This window comes from Peromyscus eremicus, chromosome 2, assembly GCF_949786415.1.
Source record: "Peromyscus eremicus chromosome 2, PerEre_H2_v1, whole genome shotgun sequence".
Lineage (NCBI taxonomy): Eukaryota > Metazoa > Chordata > Mammalia > Rodentia > Cricetidae > Peromyscus > Peromyscus eremicus.
The window spans coordinates 90,336,283-90,359,625 of NC_081417.1; the positions used below are offsets into that span (position 1 = coordinate 90,336,283).

The following is a 23,343-nucleotide window of genomic DNA, read 5'->3' on the forward strand; positions in this document are numbered from 1 at the left end:
TGTGTAACACGAATCTTAAATGGTCTTATTAATAAAAACAAACCTGGAGCCAAGTATTGGGATGAATGCTGGAAGATCAGAAAAGCAGAACAAGCCACAGCCACCTCACCTTGCCAATTCCTCAGCTGATCCTGTTTCCTCAGACTGGTAGCTTCTGAGTCCTCATCCAAATCGATCTCAGCTGAATTGTGCTGCTCAAAAGCCTAAAAGCTTAACCAGCTCTAGTTCCTGGTCCTCACACCTTATATACCTTTCTGCTTTCTGTCATCACTTCCTGGGATTAAAGGCTCACTTCCTGGGATTAAAGGCGTGAGTCACCATGCCTGGCTGTTTCCAGTGTGGCTTTAAACTCACAGAAATCCAGATGGATCTCTGCTTCCCAAGTGATAGGATTAAAGGCGTGTGTGCCACCATTTCCTGGCCTCTATGTCTAGTGGCTGTTCTGTTCTCTGACCCCAGATAAGTTTATTAGGGTGCACAATATTTTGGGGAACACTATACCACCACACCTCTGGACTTTTAACTTTCTCTATTTCTGTATATCTTTCCTTTCCTTCATATTTTGTGTCTGGCTGTGTGGTTGGCCCTTTCTTTTCTCACTCTTTGATCTCTCTTGCTTTCTGATCCCTCTTTTTCTTCTTCTATTTATTCTCTCTGCCTGCCAGACCCACCTATCCTTTCTCCTGCCTTGCTGTTGGCCAGTCAGCTCTTTATTAGACAATCAGGTGTTTTAGACAGGCAAAGTAACACAGCTTTACAGAGTTAAACAAATGCAACAAAAAAGAATGCAATACATCTTTGCATCATTAAACAAATGTTCCACAGCATAAACAAATGTAACACACCTTAAAATAATATTTCACAACACACCCCTATTAATTTTTTTTTTCTTTAAAGACAGGGTCTTTTGTAGCCAAGGCTAGATTCAAACTTGCTAAGTGTTGGGATCACACCCCTCCAAGGTAATGCATCAGAGGGTTTATTCTACCTGCAATGTGAAGTGAAGATGGGCTTAAAGTGATGATTAGTCTGACAAAACAATTTCATGAATGAATAGTTTGCTTTGGTTTAGCTTAAGGATATAGTCCATCATGGTGGCAGGGACGTGAGGCAGCTGGTCACATTGTATCTATATTATGGAAGCAGGAAGAGATGAATGCTATTGTTCAACTTGTTTTCTACTTTTTAATACAGTTCAGAATCTGAGCCCACATTTAGGGTGGTACTTCACATTTCTGTAATACAATCTAGATCTGTCTCCTAGGTGATTTCTGTCAAGTTGGCAATCAATATTAACCATTAAAGTTGGGAAAGAAGATGTAGTAGATGTTTCCTTGTAGTGTTCTTTTGCTTTGTTGAGACATGGTTTGAAAAAAAAAAAGTTACACTGGCTTCTATGTGAAAAATGAGTTTGGTATTCAAGGAAACTGTTCGAAGGAAGTCTTATCAGGAATACGGTGCTTATCTAGTGAAGAGCTGTTGTTAGCTTAGAACAGTTAAAAGAGAAGTGATCTGTAAGAATGTTCATCTATTCTTGTTCTTAAAGATATGCAATTATATCTTTAAAAAATAGTGATAAATGATGCTTAGTGTCATAGGAATGTTTAGTAAGGTGCCAAAGACTATGTTGCAATTCTTTATTGGTTGTGACATTTTGTCCCCAGAGGTCATTCCTTTTGTTTTGTAGCTGCTGCCAGTAGCTGTCTTCTGACTTCATGCTATGTGGCACTGACTTCATGCTATGTGGCATATGCACATTCCCCATGCTTCTACCTCTGCCACCCCCATATACAAAATAAGTAAATGTAAGAATTGTTTAGAATTTGCTTTTTCAGTGGTACCTCAGAACTTCCATATTACCATTTGAGGTAAAGGTGGGGGGATCATTGTTTGAGCAGAGGGTGTTATATTTTTAGAGTCATTTGGCACACATAATTAGTCATGAACATGTTATGATATAATGGGTTATCAAGAATTTGGGCTTTATTTGCCCAGAGAAAAGCTGGAGATCACTCCTTCCTTTCTCTCCAGATCTGTCTGTCCGTCCGTCCGTCCGTCTGTTCATCCATCCATCTATCTATCTCTCTTTATCTTCCCTCCCTCCCTCCCTTCCTCCCTCTCTCCTTCCCTCCCTCCCTCCCTCCCAACCTACCTACCTATCTGTCTAATCTTTTTTCTTTCTGAGACAGATTTCTCATATATCCCAGATATCCTTGAGCTCTCTGAACTTCCTGGTCCTTCTGCCTCCTTCTCTGAGTGATAGTGTGATGGGTTGTGTGTCACCACACTGCGTTCATCATTTGACCTTTTTATGAAGTCCTTTGTTTTGCTTTCTCCCTTTTTGGTTTTTAAAATATCCCTTAGTCTACTAATAGTACACCGTCTAGTGGCAAGGTGACATGTTTAGTAACTAGAAGAGGAAACAGCAGCTACCCTTGTAAGGGAGCTTCAGGAACACTGAGTACACCTATGATACTTCTGATGGTGTGTAACAGAATAAAGTTAATTAGGATTACAATCACACCTGAGTGTAGTTGAAAGTTTTCCTGTGTCCTGCCCAGTCCCGCAGCCACTCAGATCCAAATAACACACAGAGGCTTATATTAATTATAACTGCTTGGCCATTAGCTGAGGCTTATTACTGACTAACTCTTACACTTAAATTAACCCATAATTCTCATTTATGTTTAGCCATGTGGCTTGGTATCTTTTCTCAGTTTTGCCTTGTCATCTTGCTTCATCTGTTCCTGGCTGGCGACTCCTGATTCAGCCTTTTTCTTCCCAGAATTCTCCTTGTCTGCTTATCCTGCCTATACTTCATGCCTGGCTACTGGCCAGTCAGCATTTTATTTATCAACCAATCATAGCAACACACATTCACAGCATACAGAACGACATCCCACAGCAGCTATCTCTCCAGCCACATATCTTTTTTTGTCAAAATCTTGTTATATAGTCCTGGCTGTCCTTGAACTTTTAATTATTCTGCCTCTGTATTCCATCATTCCAAATATTCCAAGTACTGCCATGATACCATGAATAGTACAGATATATAATATAGATATATTAGTATAGATATAGATACTATATAGTATAGATATCAAATAATCTTGACTGTCTACACACTTGATTGTAGCTGAAGTTTTCCTGGTCCCGCCCTGCTCCCACGGCCCTGTAGTCCCACAGATGCTCAGATCCAAGTAAACACACAGAGCCTTATATTATTTTTAAACTATGGCCGTGGCAGACTTCTTGCTAGCTAGCTCTTATATCTTACATTAACCAATTTCGATAAATCTATACATTGCCACGTGGCTTGTGGCTTACCGGTACTTTACATCTTGCTTCTCCTGGTAGCAGCTAACAACGTCTCTTCTGCTCTGTCTTTCTTCTTCCTCTCTCTCTAGTTAGAATGTCCCAACTAACCTTATTCTGCCTCACCATTGGCCAAACAGCTTTATTTATCAACCAATCAGAGCAACACATATTCACAGCATACAGAATGACATCCTCATTGTTTCCCCTTTTCTTTGGCAGCTAGCAGAGTCTCCCTGCTCTCTTTTCTCCTCTCTTATTTCTCCAGTTAGAATGTCCCGCCTAACTATTCTGTTTCACCATTTGCCAAACAGCTTTATTTATCAAGCAGTCAGAGCAACAGGTTTTCACAGCATACAGAATGACATCACTCATCACTTGATATTCAAGTTGAGAAACTGACAGTCTTCTTAAGTATAAAATTTGTTTTGTTGTAGGGATATTATGATGAACTTCTAAGAATATGTGAAATATATGACATTTGTCCCCTATATTAATTATGTACATAGACTGTGCTAGAGCAGATTCTATGTTCACTATGTGCTTTATAAACACAAGAGAGTGCAGAAATATGTGTCTGTGCCTACAAGATGAAGACAGCAAAAGCATTGTTCTTCTTGTGGCAGTTTGTAGACAGCATCTTGCTTCAACATATGTAGTCAACATACATATTTTAGCTGGAAATGTCTGGGTTTGGGTAAACAGTGATATAAAATGTGAATTCTGTTTTGGTATACTCAGGAAGGTAGATCGAGACAGTTGATAGAAATATAGCAGAATAGGTTTTCTTTAACTCATTAAATATAAAAGTGTTAACTTTGAAATTGTTTAATGACCAGATATGCTATACTTGATTTCTAACGGTGTGAGGTAATTTGATATTTACAGATTTAAAAAGGAGCTGGTAGGGTATCTCAGTAGGTAAATCACTTGCTTCATAGATCTGATTACCTTCTGACTGTTCAGTCTCTGGATCCCACCAGTAGTGGAGGGAAAGAACCAACTCCTGAAAGTTGTTTTCTGATCTCCACTTGCACGCCACTCCCCTTCTTCCCCCCGTGCATATCAATAAAACAAGGTAAAATTTAAGATTATTTCAGAAGAGCCGGGCGGTGGTGGCGCACGCCTTTAATCCCAGCACTCGGGAGGCAGAGCCAGGCGGATCTCTGTGAGTTCAAGGCCAGCCTGGGCTACCAAGTGAGTTCCAGGAAAGGCGCAAAGCTACACAGAGAAACCCTGTCTCAAAAAACCAAAAAAAAAAAAAAAAAAAAAAAGATTATTTCAGAAGGAAATATTTGTTAAAAGCTTTGTTTTGTCTGTCTTCCTTCCTTCTTTCCTTCCTTCCTTCCTTCCTTCCTTCCTTCCTTCCTTCCTTTTTTCCCCCCTTTTTAGTATGGGGTCTTTTTCTGTGTGCCCAACTGGCCTAGAACTCACTGTGTAGACCAGGCTGGCCTCAGACTTACAGAGATCTAACTGACAGGCTTTCATTTGTAATTATTTTATTTTATGCTTTGTTTTATCTTTAGAAAATTGTTTCAGAATATTCCTGGGGGTCTAGAGAGGTGTCTTAGTGGTTAAGAGCATTTGCTGTACTTGCAGAGGACCTAGTTTAGTTCCCAGCACCCACATGGTAGTATACAACTCTCCATAACTTCAAGAAAACCAGACATTCCTGTGGTATATATACATACATGCAGGCAACACATACCCATAAAATAAAAAAAATATTAAAAAAGAAACTTTTAAGAAAAAAATTAAAATATTCCTAGGAAACAAATTTCTTTCTTTCTTTTATTATTTACTTTCCCACCCCTCCATCCCAAGACAGGATTTTCTGTGTAACAGCCTTGGTTGTCTTGGATTGTAGACCAGGCTGGCCTCAAACTCACAGAGATGATCTACCTGCCTCTGCCTACCAAGTGCTGAGATTATAGGGATATGCTACCATGCCTGGCATACTTATTTTTATTTTTAAAATATAAAAATTTTATTTTTTTATTTTATTATTTTGTGTGTGTGTGTGTGTGTGTGTGCGCGCGCGCGCGCGCACCTGTGCAGAGGTCAGACAACCTTTGGAACTCATTTTTTTCTTTCCACCAAGAATTCCAGGGATTAAACTCAGGGGTGGCTTGAGTATATGTGTACAACTTGTGTGTAGGAGACCTCAGAGGTCAAAGGAGGGCATTGAATCCCCCGAAACTTGAGTTATAGGAAGTTGTGAGCTGCCATTGGGTGATGGGAGCTGAATCTTTGTCTTCTTCTAGAACCGTAAGTGTTCTATACTAGTGAGCTATCTCTCAAGCCCCTATTTTTTTATGTTTTATTTTTGAGACAAGATCTCTTGTATCCCAGGCTGGCCTTGACCTTGCTGTGTAGCCAAGAATGCTTCTACTGTCTACAGGCATGTACTACCATGCTAGGTTTATGTGGTGCTGGAGATAGAACCCTAGGCTTTATGCATACAAATTTCTTATTCTTTTAAGATTCAGTTTTATTTATGTTTGTGTGTATTGATGTGTGATTATGTGCTTTGTCTTTTCAAGTGTCTGCAGAGGGTGAAGAGAGGAACTCTGGGCAGAATGAGAGACCCTGTTTCAAAATAAAATAAATAATGTGGATAGCAATAGAGGAAGGCATGTGATATCAACCTCTGGTCTCCACATACACATGCATGTGTATTCTAGTGCATATACACGGACACCAAACTATGCAGACATGTTACATACACTAAATAAAACAAAGCCTACTAGTTAGGGATGCATAGCCACATATAAAAACTAAATTTTATTATCAATAAATACCAATCATTCCTCTTGAGTAAGGATAGATGTATTTTGAAAAGGTGCTAGTAACATTCTGCTTCTTATACCTGGGTTAGTGAGTCCTCTATGGTTTGGTTTCTAATAATTCAGTTTCATTTTCTTTCAGTTTAAAAAATTTTATTAGATATGCTGGTGCATGCATGTAATTCTAGCATTTGGGAGGCAGCAACAGGAGTTCAAGGTCATTCTTAGCTATGTAGCAAATTCAAGGCCAATCTGGGTTGCGTGAGAACTTGTCTGAAAACACTAGAAAAACAAAACAAAACAAAAGTACTGCCAATGTTGGAAGAGGCATTCCATGGAAGTAGGCAAAAGCTACAAATCGAACTTTCCCTCGTCTTCACAGAAACTGGCTTTTAGCATTTACTAGTTTGCTATCATGCTGTTTGAACTGGCTTTTAGCATTTACTAGTTTGCTATCATGCTGTTTGAACTGGCTTTTAGCATTTACTAGTTTGCTATCATGCTGTTTGCCAATGAAGGGGAGTTAGAGGGACAGAGGAAGGCAAGGGAAGTAAAAACGACCTCCCTGAGATGGCTGCTTCTTTTTACCAGAAGACATTATGGAAAATATTTCGAGGAGAACTATGGGAAGGCACAGGACCAATAGGGGAAAGGGGAAGACCAGGGTCCCTGTAAAATACCCACGCCAGCATCCAGCCTTAGGGCTCTCCCACCCAGGAGGGATAAAGCTTTCCTTTTAATTTGCCTTGGTCTTCCCAGACATTCAATTCTTTGTCCATGCGAAGCAAGAAACTTGGAAGTCCTCAAGATGACCACAGCAACCCCATTATATACTATATTGCAAAAGAGATCTAAAGAGAAAACACTGACTAAACAAATGTTTACTGAACTGTATCACATAAAATCACATAAAAAAGAGACACTTAGATAAAATTCAGTAAAGATGATGATCTTTGAGGAAGAGACCGTTAACATTTCATCTTCTGTTGAGAGGTAATACATTGGTTCATTGTTTTGTTTTCATGGTGTTTCAGCTGACATCTTAGCCTCTCTTATCACTATCTCTTTTACCCTCAGGCATTCTGTGTTTTAAAATCCTACAAATTAAAATCAGTTGTTAGAAGTACCACTGTAAATGAGGTAATAAAGTGTAGTTTTGAGTGTAGTGAGTATTGAATGAATTTTGTTGTTACGAATCCTATTTCCTTACTGCAAAGTCTTCATGAGTTTTTACAGTACTTTTGTTTAAGAGATGTTGAGAAAATGTTAAATTGTGTTCTTCTGGAAAATAAAAGATATGAAATATTTAGTTTTGAATAGTTTTTGGTTAACATTTTGTTTTGTTTTTAGGTGATTCCTCCTAAGGAGTGGAAGCCAAGACAGTGCTATGATGATATTGATAATTTGCTTATCCCAGCACCAATTCAGCAGATGGTCACAGGGCAGTCGGGACTGTTTACTCAGTACAACATCCAGAAAAAAGCCATGACTGTGAAGGAGTTCAGGCAGCTGGCTAACAGTAGCAAGTGAGTCAATTGAGCTTTTATTTGTATTTCTTCCAAAGAGGTACTTGAGTATGGCAAGAAACCAAGTTGATAGAGATTCTTGTAATAAAAAGCAGGAACCTCTTTGGTCATCTCTCTAGTCCTCATCTCTGGTTTCTATTCTTCAAATGATGGCCTACTCACATTCACTTACTTCTAAGGAAATTGTTCCACATTTATTACACATTATTATTATTATTGCAAAATCTAGAAATGGTTCTTTCTTTTAGTTGTCATAAGGTTTGGATTCTCTTTAGCTTTGTTGGGCAAAATTTTATTCATAATTTTTTTAAGACTAAAATTTCATGAGCATTAGCAGTTTCAAAAGAAAACTTTGAATGAATAGGAAGGTACATATTATTATATTAGTTATCTATGGATATATAACAAATTCTCAAAATAGGCATCTTAAGCTAGCTCATAATTTGTCAAAGTCTGGAACTTAGAAGTCATAGATGAGTGATTTTAGTTTGTGGTCCCTTTGAAATTTACTGTTAAAGTGTTGACTGGAAGTGCTGTTGCTTGAAAACTTGGCTAGATTTTTCCCAGGTGAGCGCCTTCTATGAGGCTAAAGTCCCTGCTGTTTGTCCTTTAAGTGAAATTTTACAAGTCTGTAGAAACACAGATATATTACTGTTTTCTACATCAGACACCAGTCTTGCTATCCACTCACACATCTTTTTTTTTTTTTTTTTTGCGGGGTGGTGGGTGGGTGGGGGGAGGGAGTTGAGACAGGGTTTCTTTGTGTAGCTCTGTCTGTTCTAGAACTCACTTTATAGACCAGGCTACCATAGAACTCACAGAGATCATCCTGCTTCTGCCTCCCAGGTGCTGGGAGGTGTGTGCCACTTGGCGTCACTCACACATATTTAAAAATACACTTCAGAATAAATTGCAGACATTGGTCCTTTTCTCTTAAGTACTTTTGCATGTATATGTACTTTTAGAGTTCAATATTTGTTCTTTTTATTAATTTTGTTCTTTGAAAATTTCATGCATGTATTTAATGTATTCTTTTTATCTCCCTAATACCCTTTTTATTCCCCTCTTCTCCTATAGGTCCCTTTCCCATGTTCATTCCTTTTTGTTTTGTTTTGTGACATGCTGAGTTTAATCAGGGATGTCTGAGCAATCATGGGCTTATAAATATCCAATAGAGTCTGATAAACTCACCAGTGGTTATATATCCTAAGTTAATGATGCCCTCTTTCCAGAATCCATCACTAGCCAGTAGATTCCCTATCCTTGACTTGCAGTTGAAAGGGTCAATGCAGACCGAGAGTAGCTAGCCATAGCTGCAGTTAGTTCATGATTAAAATGGCTGTGTCCTGTCTAGTGGATGGCATATTGTTGTTTCTTCTCTATCTTCTTGATCCTACATTCTTTCTGCTTCTTTTGCAATGTTCCCTGAATGCTCAGATAGTGGCAGTTGGCTTCTTCCAGAGAAATTAAGTAGGTGCAGCTTATACTGAACGGGGAAGAGAATGAGATTTTACTTTTGTTTTTGAGACAGGAAGATAGGCTGTCACTATAAAGCTTAGACTGACACTGAATTTGCAGTCCTCCTGTTTGAATCTCCCCAGTTCTGGGATTATAGCTATATGCTACCAAACAGCAAAATTTCCTTTCTTGAAGGGAAGACTATCAAAGAATTTGTGGATTTTTAAAAAACCATCACAATTAGTTTTTGTTGTATGGCATTTGATGTCTTAGATAAAAACCTTAACCTGCAATTAGGGGTGTAGCGCAGTTGGTGGAATGTTTCCTAGCATGCATCAGACCATAAATTTAATCACCAGTACTCACCAACCTAGTGTGGTGACATTATATACCTGCTTCTAAAAGTGAAGGCAGAAGGATCATCTAAAGGTTAAAAGTCATCTAAAACTCTCTTGAAACTGACTGTGCTCCAACTCCTGCTTTTCTCCTCTCCTCTCCTCCTGTAGAGTAAAGCTCAGTCTTAGAATGACAGCAATAAAATCCCCATTCTGACAAATCCCAGCCAAACCTAAAAGACCAATCAAAAACATAGCTGTCTCAGTTCCTTGCATGGTTGTGAATGGAAACAGTCTTTGGATGAATTTAGCTGATGAGTCATAAAGGTAAATTTTGTGTGTGTGTGTGTGTGTGTGTGTGTGTACACACACGCGTGCGCGCGCACACACGTATTTGGCTTAGTAAGCAGATGATGAGGAGTCTTTCCTTCTATATTTTTAGTGCAGAACTTTCTGATTGATACTCCATAGGAATTGTAAATTTTAAATTTAATTGTGAATTTTTTAAAAGTGCTAGTAGACTTTCATTCTTTTATATCTTATTGATATTGTAAGACTTTATCATTCAAACTATTAAGAAACTTTATTAGCATGTGTGTATGTGTGTATGTTTAAGTCTGTGTTTGAGTGAGCATGCATGTGCCATATAGTTTCTGTGTGATGGTCTTAGGACAACTTTGTAGAGTTGGTTCCAGGAATGGAACTCAGGTCCTCAGACTTCTGAGGCAACTGCCTTTATCCACTGAGACATCTTGATGGCCATAGAATTCTATGATTATTACTAGAACAAGCTACCACAAGTTTTCCTCTTACTTCCACGTGGCACACTTGTATGAGCACACATACAATAAAGAAATGAATTTAACAAAAAAATCATACTTTTGATAAGCATCATATCTTTGTACCATGGGAAAGGTACATAGTGCTTTGTGGCTTTTTTTTGTTTGTTTGTTTGTTTTTTGAGACAGGGTTTCTCTGTGTAGCTTTGCGCCTTTCCTAAATCTCACTCACTCTGTAGACCAGGCTGGCCTCAAACTCATAAAGATCCGCCTGGCTCTGCCTCCCAAGTGCTGGGATTAAAGGCGTACGCCACCACCGCCCGGCGCTTTGTGGCTTTTAATGAATGTATAACCTTTGTGATATTTAACCAGGGAGGGAGAAATTTCATTTTGTAGGTGCTATTGGGATAGATTTTGAAGGAGGTTCAAAAGTTTCAACCAGATATAGAAGTAATACATGCTAGCCAGATATGGGGAATACTATTGTGCTGTCACATATAATTAATCTCAGAACTAGGAAGGCAAAGGTAGATCAATCTCTGTGAGTTCAAAGCCAGCCTGATCTCCATAGTCAGTGCCAGGCCGTACAAGGTTATATAGTGAGACTCATTCTTAAAAAAACAAAAAACAAAAAACCAAAAAAACCCAAAAAAACAGATCATTAAAATCTCAGATACAGAAATATATATCTCCCACACAAAATTATTGTATGCATAATAAGGCAGAATACTGGTGAGAGGGTTGGGGATGCAATTCAGTGGTTGAATGCTTGCCAACATACAATCTCCAGCCCTCTTGCATTTATGTGTGGGAACGGAGAATGGGAGCATTTGGGGAGAGACTACAACTGGGAAGAGTTGATCTTTGAAGTCTTTCACTCTGTTGTCACAGAGAATCTTTGATCATTACTACTACTAGCCCATTTGATTATTCTGGCATGTTGTTCATCTTTCACTTAAAAATTACATTTTTGTTTTGTTTGTGTGTGAAGGACACACATGTCATGGCAATCCATGTGGTGGTTATAGGACAACTTGTAGGAGTCGGTTCTCTCCATTAACTGTTTGTGTTCTGGGGATTGAACTCACATGGTCAGGTTTGGTGGCAGGTACCTTTACCCATTTTTTACTTTTAAGGAACATAAATTCACTAAAGATTAATTTTATTAGTGTCTGTGTTTATCTCCCTGAGGCGGCTTCATTATTGATTGATTCTTTTCCTCTGAAAATCACCGTGCAGATGACATTGTCTGGTTTGTTTACCACTGCATCAGTGCAACCTGAGATATGACATGTAATTTTTACCATATATATATTAAAATTATAAAATTTTTATATATTGAATATATAAAATTATATATAAGTTAAATGGTAAATAGTGTTAGGATAGCAAAAATACATTTGAAGTTGTATAAATTATTAGTTAAGTAATAAACATTTACTTAACAATATATATTTCTTGGCATTTATGTAGTTTAAAGTTTTTTTTTTTTTTTTGGTTTTTCGAGACAGGGTTTCTCTGTGTAGCTTTGCGCCTTTCCTGGAACTCACTTGGTAGCCCAGGCTGGCCTCGAACTCACAGAGATCCGCCTGGCTCTGCCTCGCGAGTGCTGGGATTAAAGGCGTGCGCCACCACTGTCCGGCTAAGATTTTTAAACATAGTTCTCATTTATTCATTTTACATACCAACCATAGATCCCCCTCTCATCCCTCTTCCTGCTCCCCCACAGCCTCCCCTCCCAACCCACCCCCATCCCCTCTTCCAAAAGGGTAGGGGCTCCCATGGAGAGGCAGCAAAGCCTGATACATTCAGTTGAGGCAGGACCAAACCCCTCCCCTCCTGCATCAAGCATAAATAAGGTGTCTGACCATAGATAATGGGCTCCATAAAGCCAACTCATGCACCAGGGGTAGATCCTGATCCCACTGCCAGGGGCCCGTAAACACACCAAGCTAGACAACTGTCTCAGTTGATTGTATTTTAGTTATAAAACTTAATCATTAGGAATTGTTTGAATGATTTCTAGATTGAATTTTATTTTTTTTTTTTCATTTTTCTTTATTAAGAAGTTTTCTACTCACTCCACATACTATCCACAACCCCCTCTCCTAATCCTCCCATCCCCCAGCCCTCTTTCCCAAGCCACCCCGCAACCCCACATCACCCAAATCGAGGTCTCCCGTGGGGAGTCAGCAGAGCCCAGCACACTGAGCCTAGGCAGATACCAGCCCCTTCCCCACTGCACCAAGACTGTGTAAGGTGTCACCACAGGCACCGGATTCCAGAACCTGCCCATAGACCAGGGACAGATCTCGATCCCCTGCCTGGGTTTTCCCCAAACAGTTTGAGCCAAACAACCATTTTTCCGTATCCAGAGGGCCTAGTCCAGTCCCATGGGGCTCCACAGCTACCAGTCCACAGTTCATGGGCTTCCACTAGTGTGGCCGGTCATCTCTGCACGTCCTCCCATCATGATCTCGATGTCCCTCACCTGCAGTATCTCTCCTTTCCTCTCGCTCAACAAGTGGATTCCCGGAGCTCAGCCTGGTGCCTGGCCGTGGATCTCTGTATCTGCCTCCATCAGTCACTGGACAAAGGCTCTATGATGACAGCTAGGTTATTTGCTGGGCTGGTCACCAGAGTAGACTGGTCCAGGCACCCTCTGGACCACTGCCAGCAGACCAAGGTGGGGTCACCCTTGAATTCCTGAGAGCCTCCCCAGCACCCTGCCTCTTCCTATTCCCATGATGTCCTCATCTATCATGGTATCTTCCTCCCTGCCCTCCCACTCTGTCCCTGTTCCAGTTTGACCCTCCCATTTCCCTATGTTTTCATCCCCCACTCCTAGCCCTCTGCCGTCCCCGTCCCCCCTCCCCAGTCTACTCATGTAGATCTCATCCACTTCTCCTTCACAGGATCATCCATGTGTCCCTCCTAGGGTCTTTTCCTGTTAGCTAGCCTCTCTAGAGTTGTGGGTTGCAGTCTGGCCATCCCTTTCCTCCCATTTAGTATCTACTTATGAGTGAGTACATACTATGTTTGTCCTTCTGAGTCTGGGTCACCTCACTCAAGATGATATTTTCTAGATCTATCCATTTGACTGCAAATTTCATGATATTGTTTTTTACTGCTGAGTAGTACTCCATTATGTATATGTGCCACATTTTATTTATCCATTCTTCAGTTGAGGGGCAGCTAGGTTGTTTCCAGGTTCTTGCTATTACGAATTATGCTGATAGGTAAACATAAAATACTATGATTCCCTCCCTATGGCTTTTTCAAGCATCCATCATATTAATTAATCTTTCTCCTTCCCTCTCTCTTGGTGTTGTCCTCATATACCACCACTTTCCCCCTAGTTAAAGCCCCTCTTTTTCTGTTATCCCCATTTCTCCTGCATAGCACATACACGTGACATTTTGGATCTACAACTACAGATAAATTGGAATATTCTGTGTATTTTTCTGGGTCTGGGTAACCTCATGCAATGTAATATTTTAGTTCCATCAACTTATCTGAAAATTTAATGATTCATTTTTCTTACAGCTGAATAGTATCCCATAGTGTATGTGTACCGTATTTTTATTACTCATTCATCAATTGAATGAAATTTAGATTGTTTCTATTTCCTAGCTTTCAGAAATAGAGCAGCAATCAATATGGCTGTGCAAGTAACTGTGGAGTAGGGTGGAGAGTTTATGCCAAGGAGTGGTATGATAGATTTATTTTTAGTTTTTTGAGAATCATGTTTTCCACATGATTTCTGTAGTGGCAACACCAGTTTGCAATCCTACCATATCCTTACCAGCATTTTTTGTCAATTTTTTTTGTGATTATAGCCATTCTGATTATGATAAGATGAAGCTCAAAGTAGTTTCTATTTTATCTAATTTTTGAGACATGGTCTCTTTACATAGCCCCAGCAATTCTGGAATTCACATGTAGAACAGATTGGCTTCAATTCACAGAAAGAAGTCTTCCGCCTTCTGCCTCCTGAGTGCTGGGATCACAGGCATGCACCACCATTTCAGTTCTCAAAGTAGTTTTAATTTGCATTTTTTGAATCGTTAAGGTTGTTGAATCCTTTTTGAGCTGGCTATTGTTACCTTAACCTCATATTTTTGTCTCCTATTTTGTTCCATTGGTAAACATATCTTTTTTTGTGATTATACCTTGCTGTTTTGTTACTATGTGACTATGTTTATGTTACTATAGCTCAGTAATATATTTTGTAATCTGGAGTGGCAATCACTTCAGGATTATTATTATTGTTTGTTGTTGTTATTTTGCTCAGGCTTGTTTTGGAGTCTTTTGTGGTCCCACAGATTTTTTTTTTTTTTTGATATGGATTGCATTGAATCTGTAAATTGCTTTTGGTATATTTGTTAGTTTTACAAAATTAATTCTACCAGTTCATGAGTGTGAAAGATTTTTTTTTCCATCTTCTAGTGTCTTCCTCAGTCTCTTTCTTTGGAGAGTTAAAGCTTTATTGCAAAGTCATTTACCTTTTGGTTAAGTTTATTTCTAGACATTTTATTTTTATTTTATTTTTTAGGGGGAGCTATTGGGAATTACTGTGTGTCCATGATGTCTTTATCAGTGTGTTTATTGTATAGAAAGTCTAGAGAATGTTGAAAGTTGATTTTTGTATCCTGCCAGTTTGCTGAAATTATTGATCATTTCTAAAAGTTTTCTATCAGGATACTTGGGATCTCATTTAAATTAATTTTTATTTATTTATTTATTTATTTTTTACTTTTTCTCTTTGTATTCCTTTAATCTTTTCTCTTGTCTTATTGCTCTAACTAGTGCTGGCTCTATACTGGAAAGGGGGCAGGGAAGTGGATGGCCCTGATACTTTTCTTATTTTAATGGGGTTGACTTGAGTTTTTCTCTATTTAGGATGATATTGGTTGTGGGTTTATTGTATATAGTCTTGGTTTTGTTGAAGTGTCTTCTCTCCAGTCTTATTCTCTCTAGTACTTTTATCATGAAGGCATGTTGAGTTTTCTTGAAGACTTTTCTGCATTTTTGAAATGGTCATGTGATTTTTGTCCATTTATGTCTATTTATATGATTTATTTATTGATTTATGTATATTATGACCATCCCTCCATCTTCAGGAAAAAGCCAACTTGATCATGATGAATTATCTTTTTGTTGTGCCTATATTTAGCCTGCAATTATTTTATTGAGGATTTTTGAATCTATATTCATCAGCCTGTAGTTTTCTTTTGTCTTTTCCTAGTTTTGTTGTTAGAGTAATACTGACTTCCTAGGAGGAAGAAATTTGGAATTTTAAAAATAACTTAAGAAATAATTGATTCTAGATCTTCTTTGGAAGTCGGGTAGAATTTTGTTGTATAACCATCCAAGCCTGGTGTTTTTTTTTTTTTTTGTTGTTGTTGTTGTAAGTCTTTTTATTTAATGTTCTGATCATCTTATTTGGTATATATCTTTTTAGATTGTAAATCACTTCTTGTTTTGACTTTGGTGGTTTGAATGATCTAGGAATTCATCCATTTCTTTTAGATTTTCTAACTTAATGGATTATAGGTTTAAAAATATTCCCTTATAGTGTTCTGAGTTTCCTTGTTGTCTGTCATAATATTTCTTTGCTCATTTCTGATTCTACTAATTTGGATCCTTTCTTTTGCTGAGTTGGACCATGGGTCTGTTAATCTTTTTATTTTCTCAAAAACAAACTCTCAGATTCATTAATTCATTGTATTGATTTCTTTGTTTCTATTTCATTAATTTCTGCTCCGATTTTGATTATTCCTACCCATACACTGTATTTGAATTTGATTGGTTCTTATTTTTCTAAATTCTTGAGTATTATCATTAATTATTTGTATGTATTCAACATACATGTGTGTGTATGTGTGCTCTTATGAATCCTTGTAGGAATGCTTTTAATGTTTCCAGACACATTGTTTTGTTTCTATTTAATTCCAGAAATTTTTTCATTACTCTTTCTCATTTGACCCATTCATCATTCAATAACAAATTGTTTAATCTCCACAAGTGGTGTGTTTACTAGAGATTATTTTGCTATCAATTTTAAGTTTGATTTCATTGTGGTCAGATAGGGTACATGGAGTTATTTTGAATTTTCTGAAATTTTTAAGATGTATTTTTTGGTCCCAGAATGTGGTCTATTTCAGAGAAGCTTCCATGGGCCTCTGAGTAGAATATATATTCTTTGGTGTTTGGCAGGAATATTCTGTAAAGACGTGTTAGGTCCATTGCTGTATGATGTCTTTTAATTCTGATCTGTTTATTTTTTGTCCAGATTATTTCTTTATTGGAGAAGGTGGGATGTCAATATCATCTGTTATTATGGAATTAGAATTAATTTTATGTTTTTAATTTTAGTATTATGCTTTTTATAAAATTGGGTTCATCAGAGATTGGTGAATAAATTCTTAGGATTATAATTTCTTCTTGGTTAATTGTTGATTAAAATAAAGTGTCCTTTATCTTTTAGTTTTAGTTTCTAGTTTATTTTGTTTACTATTAGGATAGGGACATTTGTTTGTTTCCTGGTCTCTTTTGCTTGGAATACATTTTTCCGTCCTTCTATTTTAAGGTATTACCTAAATTTAAAGCTAAAATTAGCTTCTTGTAGACAATAGGAAGATGGATTCTGTTTCTTACTGCATATGTGTAGTTTTCCTTAATTTGGGGAAGTGTTTTCTTGATCTTATTGAAGATCTGTTTTGTTTTTTTTTCTTCAATTCCTGACATTTTTTTCCCCCTACTTAATCCATTCTACTTACAAGGCTTTCACCTGAGTTTTCCAATTGTGTTATTGAGTTTTGCATTTCCACCTTCATTTTATTTCATTTATTCATTTTCTTTGCGTTCTTTTCAAAATTTTTATTTCTTTGCTTTCAAATTCTCAATTCACTTTATACATCTGTATGCCTCTTGAACTTCATTCGGGTGTATATTGCTATTCTCATTAAGTTTGAGTTGTTTATGTCTTTTTAAAAGTTCTTTGATGAAATTTAAGTTCTGATTGGAGAACATGCCTGTAGAACTGGTGCATTTGGGGGGGACGATATATTGCCTTGACTTTTCATATTGAGATTTTATGATATGACCTGCACATGTATACTTCTTTCGTTGGTTGTATGTCTGATGTGAGGTTCTGACTGCCTCATTATTAGGCCTGAGGGATGAGGATGGCATAGGTAGATGAGGTTTCATGCTCACCAGGCTGGATCCTTACATAGGTATGTGATCTGGTATTTGCCTGTAGGTTGTAGCCAGGTGCAGCCTGCCTAGGGTCTGGTGGAACTCACTAGACTAGACTAGTGTACATGGTCCACTGGTGTGGGGTCATTGCTGAGCCTGGGGGTTGGAGAAGGTACTGGCAGTGACTGATCAGATTAATTTGTGGGACTAGAGGGGGTACAGACAGACCATGGTTCAGTGAACTCACCAGAGTGGATCTGAGAACAGGGTCGGGGGACAGGAGAAGGGCAATGGATTGGACTTGGCATAGGCAATTGGAGTGGAGGAGGAGCGGAGGGAGAATATAGATAGTCTTCCTGGGCCTGCCATGGTGCATACAAGGTCCTTGGTAGCAAATGAGGCTGAGATCAGTCTAGTCCAAAAGACTTCTATAATAATAATATTATAGAAGAGTAATAATTAAGCTCCAGAGAAATTCAGCTTTCAGCCCAGCGTTATATAGCTTTTGCATGGCAAACCTTTGATGCATGTGGTGGCTCTTCCTTGTAAGTACAATTCTAGGGTTGCCAAAGCAGGAAGAGCCTGGTCATGAGACTGCCTTAGAGCTGTGCTACAGTGAGTGAAAGGTTCTGAGAGGGTATTATTGAGTCACTTTTGAGTAAATTGACATTTGGAACAGCTGCGATGGACTCTGGAGCCAGTATTTGGTAGAATCTGGTACTGTTTACTGAAGTGCTCACTTCTAGTTTCAATATGCATTTCAAATACTTTAAAGATGTAAAACTAAGAGCATTGGTGTTTCTCTTCCAGAGTTCAATTCCCAGCAACCACGTGTTGACTTACAACCATCTATAATGAGATCTGGTGCTCCCTTCTGGCATGTATGCATACATGCAGGCAGAATACTGTATATATAATAAATAAATCTTAAAAAAAAGACATGCACTTAAAAAAAAGATGTAAAACTTTCACTTCAATTAACAATATCAAACTTTAGCTTTTTATTATAATATTCAGGGTTAAAAAAATTCTCAATTAGCTATACAATGATAGATTCTATAGTGCTTTAAGTACACATACTGCTTTTTCAGAGGACCTGAGTTCAGGTCCCTGCATCCATGCTGGGAGGCTCACAACCACTTGCAGCTCTAGCTCCAGGGAATCCAGCAACTTCTTCTAGACACTAAGAGCACCCCCACACATGCCATACATTCACAGATACTGTAAATAAAATTTAAAAAACCTTAAAAATAAGCCAAAAAAGTGTAGTGTAAGTTGGCTGGTGAGATGGCTCAGTGGCTAGTCATAAGCCTGATGACCTGAGTTTGTTTCCTGTAACCCACATGGTTGAAAGAGAGAAGAGACTCCCAAAGTTGTCCATCATGCCCATCCATCCAAAATAAAATAAAGACAACAACAACAAAACAACAAAATCACCACACTATATAATGTAAAACTCCTTGAGGTTCAGCTTCACATTTCTACAGAAGTTGAAATTAGCAGCTACTCTGTTTGTAGTCATCTGTGCTTGGGTTGTAGGCAGTGTTCACCTTTTGTGAGCATCTGATAATGACTTACAATTTTTAAAAAAATTTTTTTTATGTGTATGCGTATTTTGCCTGCATGTATGTCTATGTCATGTGTGTGCTTGATGCGTGCAGAGCTCAGAAGAGGACATCTTGATTCCCTGGAACTGCAGTTACAGACGATTAGTTAGTTATAAGCCACCATATGGGTGCTGAGAATCAAACCTGGGTCCTCGGGAAGAGCAGCAAGTGCTTTTGACTGCTGAGCCATCTCCTTAGCCCCTGGCATTGTTTTCTGGTTGGCTTGTTTAATTTGCTCCTGGAATCCCTAACACACCCGGAACACAGTGTATTAGAACTTGCAGAAATAGAACTTATAGAATGATGTAAAGTTAATTGTCCTTTTTATGCTCACTTTACTTTGGCTATGGAGTAATGTTGTTGTTTGTTTTGCTCTTCACTCTTTGGTGGCCCACCATCCAGCTCCCAAATAAATCACACATGGAGGCTTATAGCTTTAGCTTTGCTTGTTTCTTGCCAGCTTTCCTTTAAATTATCCTGTTTTCTTACTTCTATAAATCGTACTCTTTCTCCATTGCTGGTTGTGTAGCTGGGTGGCTGGCTCCTGGAGGCCTCCTCCTTCTCTGGATATTTATTTTTTCCTTCCAAATTTCTCCTTCTATTTATTCTCTCTCTGCCTGTCAGCTCCACCTATCCTTTTTCCTGCCTCGCCATTCAGCGCTTTCTTAGACTATCAGGTGTTTTAGATACGCACAGTAACACGGCTTCACAGAGTTAAAACAAATCTACATAAACAAAAGTAGCACACCTTAAAATAATATCCTACAAGAGAGTAAGATTGTTTTCTAGGAAAGTCAGAAATTTCTCCTATGTTTCAGATACAGTAATGAAATTAAATTTCTTATCCTTGTGTAGATAACCAGTTTGCTCCCTGTGTTGTGAATATAGATGTCCATAGGATTTCTGTTTCTGCTAGATCTTTCTTCCTCTCTTTTAGCTTTGCTTCATTATTTTCTGAATTTTTTTCTTTGCTTATATTTTTCATTAAAAAAAGGTATCTGTATTAGTTACTAGTCTTTTTGCTGTGACAAAATAACCTGACAAAAGTTAAAGTAAGGAAGAATTCATTTGGTTTAAAGTTCTAGAGAATACAGTCCATCATGGCTGGGAAAGTTAAGCATCAGGAGCAGGAAGGAAGCAATGGCAGTCCATAGTCAGAAAGCAAAGAGCCCTGTAGGTGAATGCTGGTGCGTTTCACTTTCTCCTTTTTATTCAGTCCAGGACCTAATTCATAGAATGGAACTTTCCACATTTAGGGTAGGTCGGTGTCCCACTCAGTATATTTTAGGTAATCTCCCACAGACATCTTTTCAGTGATTCTATATCCTATCAAGTTGACCTTCATAGTATCTTTTGTGACAGTATTATTGCTTAAAATCCAAAAATTCAGAGAAGTGCATTCATTTAATTATTTTGTGAGAAATAACTTTTTGCTTTTTGTTTGTTTGTTTGTTTTGTTTTTTGAGACGGGGTTTTTCTGTGTTAACCTGGCTGTCCTGGAACTTGCTCAGTAGACCAGGCTGGACTCAAACTCAGAGAATCGCCTGCCTCTGTCTCCCAAGCACTGGGATTAAAGGCGTGCGCCACCTGGAAAGATAACTTTTTAAAAAAATTTATTTAATTTTATTTTAGGTGCATTGGTGTTTTGCCTAAATGTATGTCTATGTGGGGGTACAAGATCCCCTGGAAATGGAGTTACAGACAGTTGTGAGCTGCCATGTGGGTGCTGGGAATTGAATTCGGGTCTTGTGGAAGAGCAGCCAGTGCTCTTAACCTTTGAGCGATCTCTCCAGCCCCTGAGATAACTTTCTTAAAGATACATTTTAATTTTTTTTACTTTAATTCTTTTATGTGTATGGATGTTTTACCTACATGTATGTCTGTGCATGACTTTATATGCAGTGACTGTAGGTACCAAAAGAGAGTGTTGGATTCCCTGGGATTGGAGTTACAGTCCATTGTGTGCTGCCATATGAGCTCTGGGAATCAGACCCCAGTCTTCTGGAAAAACAGCTAGTAATTTTGATGGCAGAGCTCTCTCTCCACAATCATGATTGATTGTTTTAATTTTAATAGTGTGTATATCTGTATGTGGCTATGTGCACATGAGTGCCAGGACCCAAGGACACTAGAGTTGTTGAATTCCCTAGAGCTAGAGTTACACGCAGTTGTAACTAGCCCATTGTGAGGACTAGGAGCTAAACTTTGGTCCTCTGCAAGAGTGCTGCTAACCACTGAGCTCTCCAGACTTTTTTCCCCTACAGATTATGTAATTTAGGCAGGCCTCGAATTTACTGTGTAGCCAAACTGGCCTTGAACACTTGATCTCTTGATCCTAATGCCTCTGCCACTTGAATGCTGAAATTATAGGCATGTACCATTATGTTCAAGAAGATAATTGTTAATTTTAATAATTTAATACACATTTCCTCTTTTCTCCTGTTTTTTTTTTTTTTTTTTTTTTTTTTTTGTTGTTGTTTGTTTTTTGTTTCTCAGGGTCTATGTCTAGCCCAGGTTGGCCTGGAATTCTTTATGTAGCTGAGGTACCTTTTTTTGTTTTTTAATTTATGATTTTCCTTATATCTTCCAAGTGCTGAGGTTATAGGCATGTGCTACCATGCCATGTTTGGGTAATTCTGGGGATTGTGTTAACTCCAGGGCATCCTGTCAGGTGGACAAGCAGTTTTCCATCTGAGCTAGGTGTACATTTCTAGCTCCAGAGTTCTGTTTTTAATTTTTTTTTTTTAAAAGCATTGGTGGGATTACAGTAGATACAGTAATTTCTAAACTGATATATTCAGCATGGAAATATTTTAATGTCATTAAATAGAAAGCAGATCTACCTTATTTTATATTCTAATCATTAATTGCAGGCTAGTCAATCATGATAGTTAATATTCATTGCGAATTTGACAAAATCTAGGATCACCTAAGACAAGCCTCTGAGCATGCCTGTGAGGGTTTATTTATATTAGATTGAGATGGAAAGACCTACCTTAACTGAATAGTACCATTGCATGGGCTGGGATGCTGGATTGGAAGAAAAGGAGAGCTGAGCTGAGAATTAGCATTAGTCTTTCTTGGATTCCGGAATGCAAGTGCATGTGGATCAGCCATCTCAAACATTATTGTTAAAGTGAACCCTTTCTTCTTTAAGTTGCTTTTGTCAGAGTATTTTATCACAACTATAGCAAAGTGACTCATCCCTATTGTATTTCTAGTTACACTACAGCATACCTCCTTATTCCACATTTCAGTGCTAGTAAGATGAATTTCTAAATTTCAGAGCAAGGGTATATAGACTTTTTATTTTATTTTATGACATTGGTGTTTTGTATGCATATATGTCTGTGTGAGGGTATCAGATTCCCTGGAACTGGAATTTCATACAGTTGTAAGCTGCCATGTAAGTGCTGGGAATTGAACCAGGTCCTTTGGAAGATCATCCAGTGCTTTTAACTATTGAGCCATATATTATATTTTGCTAGTTTATTCTTTCACTACAATTATATAAGTGACTTCTTTTTTCCCCTATCACTAGTATATTAGGCAGTATCAATCCAATAACTGCAGAGTATCTTATTTTAGTTTTGCTGTCTTGGAGTTGTATATAGTTTTTTTTTCCTCAGTTTTTTCATAGATATTATATAAACTTGTATAATGTTCTTGTATAATTATTTTAGAAATACTTTGAAAGCTAAAAGTGACTTATTATTTACTGCTTTATTAATATTCTTATGAAAGGGCTTGTCTTACTGATAAAGAAAAGTCCTATAAAGTTCTAAGTATAAATGCTTTTGTATGTTATTCATTAAATTTGATACTATGAAAGTGTACAATATTTTTATTTAGAAAGTAAATGAAATTAGATGGGTGGAAAATCTTTAAAATTGCCTTACTGGTCTGTGGTTTTTATTTTTTAATTTTTTATAGATACTGTACTCCAAGATATTTGGATTATGAAGATTTGGAACGCAAATACTGGAAAAACTTAACTTTTGTGGCACCTATTTATGGAGCAGATATTAATGGGAGCATATATGATGAGGTATATCTATATTTATGTTGTGGTTTTTAAAAGATTGGTGATACTGCTTTTGTTTATTATTTTTAGATAACCAGTAAGTACCCAATTGTAGTTATTTTTATTACCTTAAATTATGTGAATGTATATGTGTCTGTGGGTGAGGATATACATATTTGTGCAGATGCTTGTGGAGATTAGAGGCATTGAATCCGTTGGACTTGAAGTAATAGGTGGTTGTGAGCTCTCTGGTTATAAGTATTGGGAACCTAACTCAGGTGTTCTGTAAGATCAACATTCACTATTAACC

General features: G+C 37.9%; 1 protein-coding gene across 1 annotated transcript in view; it reads left to right on the top strand.

Moving 5' to 3' along the window:
* Positions 1-23,343, top strand: part of Kdm4c (lysine demethylase 4C) — a 205,944-nt gene that overhangs the window by 13,552 nt on the left and 169,049 nt on the right. Inside the window, exons 3-4 of the mRNA XM_059254477.1 lie at positions 7,452-7,627; positions 22,943-23,057. Coding sequence (XP_059110460.1) covers positions 7,452-7,627; positions 22,943-23,057 — 291 coding nt within the window. The remainder of the gene's footprint in view (positions 1-7,451; positions 7,628-22,942; positions 23,058-23,343) is intronic.